Here is a 12955-nt window from a genome sequence, read left to right on the forward strand (position 1 = left end):
AGTCCTAACTAATTTGCAGTTGTTTTCTGGGTATCAATGCTCAGCTGTCTGACCAGTTAAGCTCAAACTAAATTCAGTGAAATAGAAGCATAGAAAGTTGGTTTATAAAAAAGCTGGGATAATCCATTATGCTTAGATGGGCAAGTCCATTCTCTAGGCTCTGATTGGTTGCTATGAATGGATAATCTATTATACAAATATGTTGTATAATAGTCTGCCTATAAATGGACTGGCAGTTGTGGCTAGTGCAATATGTAAAATTAGAAATTGTAGCGCATTGTTTTTAGATTAGAAGTAATTATTAGGGCTATGACAACAGCATATTCTTTTCATTGTTTTGACTCTTAAGTATATATCCAACACAGTTAATTAATCGAGAACCACAGCAGACATCCTAACTGTGATCTCTGAACGTATATACCATTCACTGGACAAAGCGGGGGAGGGCAGAGCGGTAGCTCTAGATATATCTAAGGCTTTTAACAGGGTATGGCATGAGGGTCTCCTCAGTAAAATCAGATCATACGGTATCACTGGTAGAATACTTAACATAATTAAATCCTTCTTAGATAAGAGAAAAATCCAGGTTGTCCTCGACGGTCGTACATCTAAACAATATGATATAAATGCGGGGGTGCCCCAGGGTTCTATCCTTGGACCTCTATTGTTCCTGATATTCATAAATGACCTCCCCGACAACATTGCCTCTGAGATGGGTATATATGCTGATGACACTACACTCTATGGCAGACACGACAGGAAGACGAATGAACACATTTCTAAAGAAATGGCAGAAACACTAGAGGAAGACCTCCAATCTGTAGTGGAATGGGGACAAAAGTGGTTGGTCGCGTTCAATGCTGCCAAGACTAAACTAGTTTCATTCAATAATTACAAGAAACCCTCTCTACCACCCATAGCAATGGCCAACGACTCTTTATCTGAGAGTCCATCTTTCAAACTCCTTGGCCTAACGTTCACAGGAAACATGAGTTGGAACAATTACATTGAAGGCATTGCCAGGGCCGCTGCAAGAAAGGTAGGCTCTCTCTACCGTGCTAGAAAACTACTAACACCCGAAAGTATCCTGTACCTCTATAAGGCCACCATTCGCCCATGTATGGAGTATTGCTGCCACATCTGGGCTGGTGCATCTGCTACTAGTCTCTCGCTCCTTGACAAGGTTCAAAAGAGAGTCGCAAACCTGATAGGCCCTGAACTGGCATCTAAGCTTCAGCCTCTGTCCCATCGACGAAATGTTGCATCCCTCTGCCTTTTCTACAAGTATTTTATTGGTGAATGCTCTGACGAACTGCAATCACTTGTGCCCCCACGACGTGAGCACCCTCGACAAACCCGACAGGCTGCTAAATCCCACCCCCACACTGTAGAGATCCCTAGATGTAAAAGATCTTTTTACTCCAATAGTTTCTTCCCCAGAACCGCAAGACTCTGGAATTCCATTCCAGGTCCTTGCTTCCCCAACAGTACTGACGTGCAGAAGTTCAAGTGTAACGTGAACCGACACCTTGCTGCCCAAATCCCTACATAGTACCCCAGTAGTTGTTGCCCCTGATAGTAGCCCCCTACACCAAAGTGGCAATTTGCCTTGTTTGGGGTGAAAATGTAATAAAAAAAAAAAATAAAAAAAAAAAACCACATCCCTCTATATACAAGCATATAAGATATCAACGAATACACACTCGAGAGTCAAAATAGTGAAAAGAATATGCTGTTGTTCTAGCCCTAGTTGTTAGCAAAGGCATGTTTTTTTTTGTTTATAAAAAAGTGTCCTAACAAAATTAAAGAGACAGGTTGAACAGACAGAGTAATCATTGGCATGGCGTGATACAGATCGCCACATCAAAAAACGATTCATAGAACGCAATGTTGGAGAAAGATTGATACAAGTTAAAAAGGGTCTGTTTTGGGGAGTTAGGGAGAGCAGATTGTTAAAGATCTGTCTCTAATACCCTGAGAGAATGGATTGACAGAGTTCTCATGGAGGTGACGAGATGGAAAGAAATGTTGTCTAAAACTATAGCAAAATAGAGATTTCCACCCTCCTTCTAAGGATGAGAAATAATGCTGCAACTTTAACCGTGGAAAACCATGACGACTGAATAAAACCCATTTGTCCACAGAGAAATGAGATTTGCGTCTGTTACTATGCATTGAGTAAATTTTTTGTTCCAGATGCGATGAACGGTGGGACATAAACCACTCAAGGATATGGCCAAGTAGGGCAAAAACCACCAGGGGACACGGCCAAGAGGGACGAGAGCAGGATATAAAAGGTACATTTGGTTTCGTTTTTATACCCCCCCCCCCAAATCGTTAATGTGCTGTAATTGGGAACACTGATGCAATGCGACAAATATTGCTACGTTCAAGCAAGAATCAACTATTTGGATTCGTTATGCTGGTTAGTATCAATCTGAATCTATATTACTGTCCTCTCCTCACCTGATACGAAGTGTACTTACCATTTGTTATGCTGGACACGGTCAATTCATCGAGACATGAAGCTTGACTGCTGATGCTTGTGCAGCTGCTCTGCCGTTGCAGGGACGGTTGACAAGGAGAGACAGACCGACGCCGATTGTTAGAGAATAATCGCAGGTTACAGTGAATGGTTTCGACTGAAACGTTAAAATATAAATAAAATTGCAGTTATATTAAACAGGAACAGGAAGTTCATATTTACTGATTTATAAGTATGATTGACTTGGAAAAATAGATATTCAAAGAATAAAATAAAATATGCATCAAGTGTGCTTGAAAGCCAAATTACAACGTAATATTAGGAAAATAAACAAATATTTTACTTAAGTAACTTAATGTGTATCTTATTTATTCAAATTAGATCAACATTTCTATATGGAACTCACACCCTTGAAGATATACAAAGATTTATAAAACCAACAATATCTTTATTCATTTCTGTTGTTGTCTTAATACTTCAGTATTCTACATAGCTACAGCTTTCTTACATACATTTTGTTAATGGAAATCGCTCGAGACAAGGCATGAAGCTACTTGATGTAAGGGGCTAATGAACAAAAGATGATTATTGCAAAGATAGGAAATGACTATTGACCTTAATCTTTACAAGACTAAGGCTGCAGGTAGAAAGAAAACAGGGAGCAGGAAGAGTTCCACAACCTTGCAGTCCTTAGAAAGAAGCTACTGGAATAGGAAGCTGTATTAGAATGAGATATTAAAACAATGAATTGATGAAGACCTCTAGACCAACGAGTCAAACGAGCTGGAACAAAGGAAGCAGGGAATAGATCAGACAATTCTGAGGAACACATGACATTATAGTATTGTAGAAAAGACTGAGACTAGCTACATCACATATGTGAGTTGGTTGGTTGTTTTTGTTTTACGGCATATCAACCCTTTCCAGGTTATTTAATACCGAATCCGGTGTTTTTGAAGAACAATTTTTTAATAGAATATATTTGTTGTTTTCAAGTCGGTTTCTATTTAACCCATAGTTGGGACCCTAACAGGTACTACCACTGCGGGTCAGAGTGGACCTGGGAGCAATGGCAATTAAAGGGTGGCTTCACACTCCCCAAAGCCCGCAAGCTGGGGCCTCACCATCGGATATAGTTTAAGGTCACATCCAGGACCCACATATGTGAGAGAGAGGTTGCAGTAAAGAAGAGGCCAATCAAATTGCAGATACTTTTCTGAAATTTATTAAGAATCTTCAAATGGGACACAGATTCACGAGCCAAAATACGACAGCAGTTCTCCATACATGGTTCGATAGATTTGTAGAGATAGAGAATAGTATGAGGTGTGAGAAAGTGTCTAAAGCGATAGAGAGAACCAATTTTACGAGAAGCAAAAAGAGCAATGGATTTAACATATGGATTCCAAGAAAGATCAAGAACTCTTAGAGTCGATTTTTCATTGAGAGCAGAGCCACCATAAGAATCTCAAGAAAAGTTGAAGTCCAATGTAAACCAATTCAAAGTCCAATGTGCAAGGGACAGGAAAGCGGTTCGATCAGTACACACACAGACATGGTGACACGCCACCAACACGAACCAGCGTACACAATTACCAACCGGTCGTTCTTTCCTCACCCCTTGCCTTCCAAAACGACCTGAATTTATAGTTGTCGAAGACCAACTGATTTGCATATATGCACGAGATTTTGCGAGAGTTTCCGAGATCATACCATTACAAAACGCTGTCGGCGCCATCTTGGAATTCTTTTCTTATCCTAGCTCCGCAGCGATGACAAAGCACACACGCACACCTAGGTCGTTTGAACGGTAAGCCCTCATTTTCACAGCTTTTGCCACAGGGAACACCTGTGATTGAAAGACAATAGTTGAGTCTTAGCAGGATTAAATAAAACTAGCTATTTCTTACCCCAATTTATTTATCAGCAATGCTTCAAGCAAACTACCTGTCCCTTTTTAAAAATAAAATATAAATGAAGAAAAAAAAAAACGATAAAACAAAAACAATCTAATAAATGGATCGTGCTTTGGAAATTTTGGAGATGAGGATGGATTATTTGGATTATTCAGAAAGTTTTACCTCAGTCGAAATATTGTGAGAATAACATTAAAAAAAAAAGAACAATAATCTAAATAATACAAATGAATTAATTGTTGAAATTTATAGAGATAATTCTAACTATTGTAACTAGGGCTATGACAAGAGAAAATTCTTTTTATTATTTTGACTCTCGAGTATATATCAGTTAATATCTTATGTTTTTAGGGGTTTGTTTTTTTGTTTTGTTCATTTGTTTTCTTTGGAGATTGTAATGCTGTGTATGGGGCAGCCAAACCAGCTGCCAACATTGCCCTGCTTTTTATTGAAACCAACCGAGAGCTCTTTTTAGTATCCTCATTGTTCCCTTAAGTGCAATTGTCTGGATCTCTTTTGCATTTGGTTCATCAGGAATATTAGTTAGGTAGGAATTCAGGTTCTTCTTCATAAGCCCTGTGGCACCTATAATAACTGATATGATTGATATCTGCCTAAGATTCCAGTTTCTTTTCATAGCATACATGAGACCTTGATATTTGGTCTGTTTCTCCCTTTCAGCTCTGTTCAGATCTCCATCATTAGGGACACTCACTTCAATCAAGGTCCACTCTCTCTGACTTATTCCATATAACTATGTCAGGTTTCATAGTAGCATTTTCAAGGCAGGTGGCTGTAGGGATTACATGGTCATAATGTATGGTATATAATTCATTTCCAACTGTTCTTTCAGGTTGATGTCCCCAGGACTTGCTGCTACATTGGATGTTTAATTTTTTTACACCAGTAGAGGTATTTACATACTCCACCATGTCTCACTGTGTAGTAGCTGTTCCTCAAAAGAACCTTGAGTGATGTGGTCCTTGGTTTATTAACTGTGTCTGTGTTGGATATATACTCAAGAATCAAAACAATGATAAGAATATTCTCTTGTCATAGCCTTATTGATAACATGTAATCAAATTTAATCAAGTAAGAAACTATTGAAGATAACTAATTCAAAAATTACCTCCCTTGATTTGAGAAAAACCTGGTGATGGAAATAATTACTTGAATGTAAATAAAGGTTACGAGGTACCTTCAATAAGTTTCTAGACTTATTTTGTAAAAGCATTTAAAATTGTCGTAGACTCTTGAAAATTCAGTATGTTGTTGCTATACATCTTATGAGATGACTGACCAATGTTTATGATTTCGGGTTCAAATGAATAGCTATAGCAGGGATTGGAATACATCTTACTAAAGCCTGATCGTCACAGCTGGTGAATTTCAAAAATGCAATCTGAACGTGAGGACACTTTAGAAGAACAATACGCAATAAAATTGTTTTAAACTTGTCAGAAAATGCCACAGAAACGTATGGAATGCTTCAGACTGCTTTTGGACCATCTTGCATGAATCAAGCATCAGTTTTTTGAGTGGAATAAGAGAATTGACACTTTTGTGCTTATTAAAAAAAACTGATGACTTGGATTTTTATAAAACTTTTTGAAAAGTTGTAACTAACTGATTTCTATATAATTTTGTTTGTCTATACTTCGCAATAACTTTTGGGTGTGCCTCAGGGGCTCTTTTAGGGCTAATAAAACCACTCCATTTTTGGGACTATTTAACCATATTTGTCCCATATTTTTTGTGTATGTCTATTTTGCAGTTTTGCAGGATGCTGAACTCAAATTTAAATATGTTAAGGCCTTGATGAATTTTTGGGCTAAATAGGGGGGGGGGGAGTGATGGACTTACGCATTTCTTTTTTTGCATGGCGCAGAACTCAAATTTACATATGTTAAGGCCTAAAACTGCACCGTTTGTTCATTTTCACCAGGATTTGACGTCCACTGGGGACTTTTGAGGCTAAATGGAGGTGGGACGGACAAATGCTGAACTTAGTAATTTTTTTTTATGCCTTATTCACTGTACACTTACGGGAGACCATGCATGCTTCACTTGTTTTTTCTAAAGTTGGTTATTTGTAAACTTAAATTAGAGATAATTAATTCAAGAGTTACTTCCCTTGATCTGAGAAGAAATTGGTGCTGGAAATTGTTTGAATGATTAAGGTTATTTGGCGCTTCTACACTATTGAGACGAAAATTCGAAAATTGTAAAACTGAATTTCACATGAAAACAATGGTATTTACGTATTCCTCATATTTTTAAGATGATTATATCCAAAAATTACAAAAATCGATAAGGTAAAAAATTATTTATTAAAGAAAATAGTAAGATACAAGAGAGTTGATTTTTTTTTTTTTAAATAATTCAGTAATATTCAGGTAATTTCGACTGCATAATTTGGAAGCTAACATTGTAATTTATTAGAATTTCACAAATGCAATCTGGACGTGAGGACATTTTAGAAGAACGATACGCAATGAAATTGTTTTAAACTTGGAAAAAAATGCCACAGAAACGTACGGAATGCTTCAGACTGCTTTTGGACCATCTTGCATGAATCAAGCATCAGTTTTTTGAGTAGAATAACAGATTCAAGGAAGGCACGGAGTCTGTGAGGGATGATGAAAGGTGTGGGAGGAATAAGGAAGTCAGAACATTAAGGTTGATTGGCCAAATAAAGAATTTCATGAATAAGGATCGCCATGTGCCTATAGAGACAATAAGTGCACAGTTTGATGTCGGTGTGGGAACTGTACACACAATTAAAATGATGTGGAATATTTGCGCAAAGTTTCTACACTATTGGGACGAAAATTGTAAAACTGAATTTCACATGAAAATAATGGTATCTACGTGTTCCTCGTATTTTTAAGATGATTATATCCAAAAATTACGAAAATTGATAGGGTAAAAACTTATTTATTAAAGAAAATAGTAAGACACAAGAGAGTTCACATGGGAGGTAATTTCCTCCTGATAATTCTTCGGAAACTCAGAAAAGGTTTTTGGAATTTTCCAAATAGACCTGAGGAAATTGAATCCGTGCGATATTTATTATTTTTGCTAAAATAAAATCTGTATTTTTTATTTTCTGCATGCCCATGGACTTTGGGCAGGTTCACTGTATATATATTTTTTGTTTTGTTTTTTTTTGCGTTATTCACATTAAACATTTAGAGTTACTTCCCTTGTTTATAGTTTTATTTCGCTTTTTCATAAAAACAAAATGGCCACAATTTTTCACCTGCTTGATTTGTTTTTAATTTTTCACCTAGTTGATTTGTTTTTAATAATTCAGTAATATTCGGGTAATTTCGACTGCATAATTTGGAAGCTAACATTGTAATTTATTAGAATTGACAAAAAACAAAAAACATCAGTAGAAACCATTTTTTTTAATCTGAAAACTCTATCGACTACAAAATTTTATCCTAATAGTGTACAAGCGCCGGTTATTTTAATATAAAAATGTTGCCTTTTTTTTGCTTTTTGTTTTTATTTGTTTGATATTTTCCAAAAATGTAATGTTTTTCTCTAATTTTATTTTATTTAATCTCTATCTGTATCTCTACTATAAAAGAAACTATATCTCTGTGTCTGTGAGTTCCCTATGGACTCAAAAACGGCTGGGCTGATTTTTTATGAAAATTCATACAAGTGTACCTTATGTGTCTGAGAGTGTTCTTAGATAGGTTTTGTACCAGAATGTCTTCAATAACTATCGATAGTCGAAATAATTCCATGAAAGAAGTTGAACGTCGAAAAAAAAACAACATTATTCAATCTTTATAGTAAAAAAAACCCTTGCCATATTTCTTTGAAACATGTGACAAGGGAAGTAACTCAGTTATGTTAAAAACGAGGCAACTAACTTATATTTATGATTGTTAACAAACAATTTATTTAAAAAATTCTCCAGAATTGGCAATAGTTACACGCTATTTAGTACGGCACAATCACCTTGACACACCGGTTCTCGCCAAATCACCGAAGTTAAGTAACATTGAGCCTAGCCAGTACCAGATGGATAACCATTTGGGAAAGCTAGGTGCTGTATATACCATCCAAGAAGGTTGGGCGTGGGGCCAGCTCCCTCACCCTCACTACAAAAGCATCTACAAAGTTGTGGATGGCCTATGCCCTTCCAGGGGCTCAAGGCTATAGATGGATGGACACGCTATTTATCTTTTTTTTTTTAATATTTTTTAGCCAAACATTTAATTTTTGTTTTCTTTAATAATTTTTTTTTTTACCCCATCGCTTTTTGTAATTTTTAGATATATTCATTACAGTAACATAATTTAGTACAGATCACTGGTTTACCTTGAAATTCAATATTTGTTTTGGCAGCCGTACAAATACACAGTGCTGAGTCTTATATGAACTTTTTTTTTCTTTATGCAGCATTATATTGTGATGCATTTTTTTTCTATCTATACAAAGAATTTCTAATTTTTCTGAAGAGTATATGCATGAAAAAAAAAAGACAGTATTGACATAATAATAACTATTTGTTTCTGTACAACGAAACAGACCTGTAACAAATGTACTGTACTTTTAACATGCTGGAGGAGCTGTTTTGAATGAAAAGTAAATATTTGGACCTTGGAATGTAAATATATTGTTGTTCTTTTATCTTTGCTCTGTTGTTGTATTTAACATACATTGAGCTTCTAAACAAAAAGGATTGATATACACAAAGAGCACCCTGGAAAATCTCATCAGTATGCCCTGTATTTAAGAATTCAGGTGATCGTTCATCCCCCTCTCAGTACAGGCCAATAAGTCTCCTGTGCGTCATGAGTAAGTTGCTGGAATCTGTGTTAAATAGAGAAGTAATCAACCATCTCAGCAAAAATAACCTTCTCAGTGACACACATTATGGTTTCCGTTCTGCTAGATCTACAGCAGATGTGCTTACAGTTATATCTCATAGGATTAGCGAATCTCTCGACAGAGGCAACCTTTCTAGGGCAATTGCTCTTGACATATCAAAGACCTTTGATAGGGTATGGCATAAAGGTTTACTTCACAAGATCTCCAGCTATACCATAGCTGGAAATATCTTCTCAATTATTAAATCATTTCTCTCTGATAGGTTCATAAGAGTAGTAGCTGATGGGCAAAAATCAGAAGCTCACAGTATAAATGCTGGAGTCCCTCAGGGGTCCATCCTGGGCCCAACTCTTTTCCTGATCTACATTAATGATCTTCCAAATCACATCCTTACATCATTTTTGCTGACGACACTACCATCTATGGTAGCACATCTAAGACAGTAAACGACCAAGTTCTCTCCGATTCTCTCTCCTCTGATCTTGATCACATTGTACAATGGGGAAAGGAGTGGTTGGTTACTTTTAATGCATCTAAAACCAAGCTTCTATCTTTACATCATCAACGTTCTGATCCCCATCTGGCATCAATTAAAATGAATGGCTCTCATCTTGGGGAGGCCTCAAGTTTTGACAGGCTTCTGGGCTTGACCTTTACTCCTGATCTTAAATGGAATACATACATCAAATCTGTTGCCAAGGCCACTGGAAAAATGGTTGGATCCTTCTATCAATCCAGTAGATATCTCACTGCTGATGCAATTCTCTATCTATATAAGAGCCAGATACGTCCAAGGATGGAATACTGTGGCCACATATGGGCAGGAGCTGCTAAAAAAGACTTGTCCTGCCTTGATAGGGTTCAAAATAGACTTCGTGGCCTGGTGGGAGATGTCCTTTTCTCTTTGCTGCAACCTCTATCTCACAGAAGAGATGTTGCGAGTTTGTCTTTGCTTTATCGTTATTTTCATGGAAAGTGTTCAACTGAGCTTCAATCTATGGTCCCCCCTCGCCAAACTTTCACAAGAAACACTAGACTAGCTGAAAACATTATCAATAATTTTTCCCACTCTTTATCTGTACCTAAACCTAAACATAGATTCCATGATCAAAGCTTCTTTCTTAGAACTGCACGCCTGTGGAATTGTCTTCCGTTTTCCTGCTTTCCAGCTTTCTATAATATGGTTGTCTTCAAGTCCAACGTGAACAAGTTTCTGATCAGCCGTTCCACTTAAGTTAACAAATTTACCAAACTTCCATTACTATCGATTACTATATTGTCCTTTTGACTACTGTACACTCTTTAACCCTTATCCTTGAGTGGCCTATCGGCCTTGATAAGTGGTGACGCCTATGTAAAAAAAAAAAAAAAAAGAGTGAAATATAATTGAAAAAACATTTTACCAAAACAACATAGATATATATATATATATATATATATATATATATATATCTTGCATCTCTAATATGTTACCTAGCATCTTCTTTCCTCTTCTGATGAGAAGCATTAGGCTTCAAAATACCTAAGTATAAAGAGTTTACTTATTCTACACCCCTAATTAATGTAACATCCATCTATAATATAAATCTCACCTGTCTGTTTAAATGTATGTATGTATGTATGTTTGTATGTATGGCTAAAACTTGCGACAGATTTTCACAAGATCAGTATCATTTTGAAGCTTGATTCTTCAGATGACAAATATCGAAAAATCCACTAGAAACATTTATTCCTTCACCCTCAACTGTGCACATTTTTACAGGGAGGGATCACTTTTTCCGCTGATATTTTCGAAAGTCATCCCCTCTTTTCAATTGACTAGCCTTAATTTAAACTTTCACCATTTCCGGTTTGGCGATGGACGCAACGGCAAACATGTCACGTCTTTTTTTTTTTTTTTCACATTCTTTTCCCCCTTCGCGGTACGGGTTCGAGCCTGCCTGCCTACTACCACTTATTTTTATTTATTTTTTTTGCTCAACACACACACCCAAACACCCAGACAACGCCGGGTACCAAGGCTAGTATTGAATAAAGGATTAAATCTATATGCATTAGTATATATCTTTATATTGTCATTCTTTTATTTTTCATCTTCTCTCCCTCTCTCTCTATATATATATATCTATCTCTCTCTCTATATATATATATATATCTATCTCTCTCTCTATATATATATATATATATATCTATCTCTCTCTCTCTCTCTATATATATATATATATCTATCTCTCTCTCTCTCTATATATATATATATATATATATATATATATCTCTCTCTCTCTCTATATATATATATATATCTATCTCTCTCTCTCTATATATATATATCTATCTCTCTCTCTCTCTCTATATATATATATATATATCTATCTCTCTCTCTCTCTCTCTATATATATATATATATCTATCTCTCTCTCTCTCTCTCTATATATATATATATATCTATCTCTCTCTCTCTCTCTCTATATATATATATCTATCTCTCTCTCTCTATATATATATATATATATATCTATCTCTCTCTCTCTCTCTATATATATATATATATCTATCTCTCTCTCTCTATATATATATATATATCTATCTCTCTCTCTCTATATATATATTTACTTTTATGAACAAACAATAATCACACTTTGAAAAATCATCATAGGCTATAGTATTGGAAAGACTGAGGAGAGAAAGGACTAACCAGATTTCCACTGGAAGAGTGTGATGAGTGCCGGACCTTTAAGGAAGGATTATTGTCACCAAAACTCCAAAAAAGACCACTGATCATTGCCAGTAAGAGGTCAATACTAAGCGACAGTTGTGATAATATGAAATAATCTGCAATGGTTATTAAAAGAAATGAAAAGTACTAGAAATCTGGGAAGACATTATCACTCAGGCTCCAGGGAACACCACTTCTTATTATCAGTCAGCAATCACTGCTAATATCTTGTGTGAAACTCCTAGTTAATAAAACAAACTAATAAATAGTAATTAAAAAAAAAACGGAATCATTCTTGGCCAATATCACACAAAGTAGTCGTGAAGGATCAAGGAGGATGGAAAGACTGGTGAGGAGAAGCAGTCACCAGACTTCCACTGAAAGAGTGCAAAGAGGACTGGGACATTGGGGAGGCTTATCACCAAAAATCCCAGAGAATATCAACGATTACTGCCAGTGAGAAATCAATGGTAAACGGTTGTTGCGATGATGCAAAGTCATTTGCAAAAGGTCATCAAAAAGATGGAGCGTGTTGGAAATCTGGGAAGACTTGTTGTCACTCAGACTCCAATGAACACCGACTATTATTAGTGTGTAATTTCTGATTATGACTTGTGTGAGAACACTTAGTGAATACACATAATAAAATTTATTTCAATGTTTAAAAATAGATTAAAAAAAAAAAATTTAAATTATTTTCCTGAAAAATAATTTTAAAAAATAAAGAAATTCTCATTTTCCCTGAATTTCTATTAAAAAAAAAAAAGCAAATTCTTTGATCTTTCATCATTCTTTTTCTCTGTGATGTGGATTGCTTGTGTTCCATATTTCTGAAATTGCTTGAAAAATGTAATTTGTAGTTTGCATCACAACTTGTGTGAAACGCCTAAGGAGCACATAATTATAAAGTTCATTTCAATAGAAAATATTAAAAATAAAATTATTTTTCTTGAATTTCTATTAAAAAAAAAAAACAGAAAAATT

The 12955-nt window shown here is 35.7% G+C and overlaps 1 protein-coding gene across 7 annotated transcripts in view; it reads right to left on the reverse strand.

The window, feature by feature from the left end:
* LOC145261225 (protein retinal degeneration B-like) overlaps nucleotides 1-12955 on the reverse strand; it is a 633753-nt gene that overhangs the window by 41799 nt on the left and 578999 nt on the right. For all 7 annotated transcript variants that reach the window (XM_080119583.1, XM_080119584.1, XM_080119585.1 and 4 more), the window contains one exon: nucleotides 2487-2642. In XM_080119583.1, the coding sequence (XP_079975709.1) occupies nucleotides 2487-2642 (156 nt within the window). The remainder of the gene's footprint in view (nucleotides 1-2486; nucleotides 2643-12955) is intronic.

The sequence above is a fragment of the Euprymna scolopes genome, chromosome 37, assembly GCF_053919585.1.
Source record: "Euprymna scolopes isolate OS-2025 chromosome 37, ASM5391958v1, whole genome shotgun sequence".
Taxonomy (NCBI): domain Eukaryota; kingdom Metazoa; phylum Mollusca; class Cephalopoda; order Sepiida; family Sepiolidae; genus Euprymna; species Euprymna scolopes.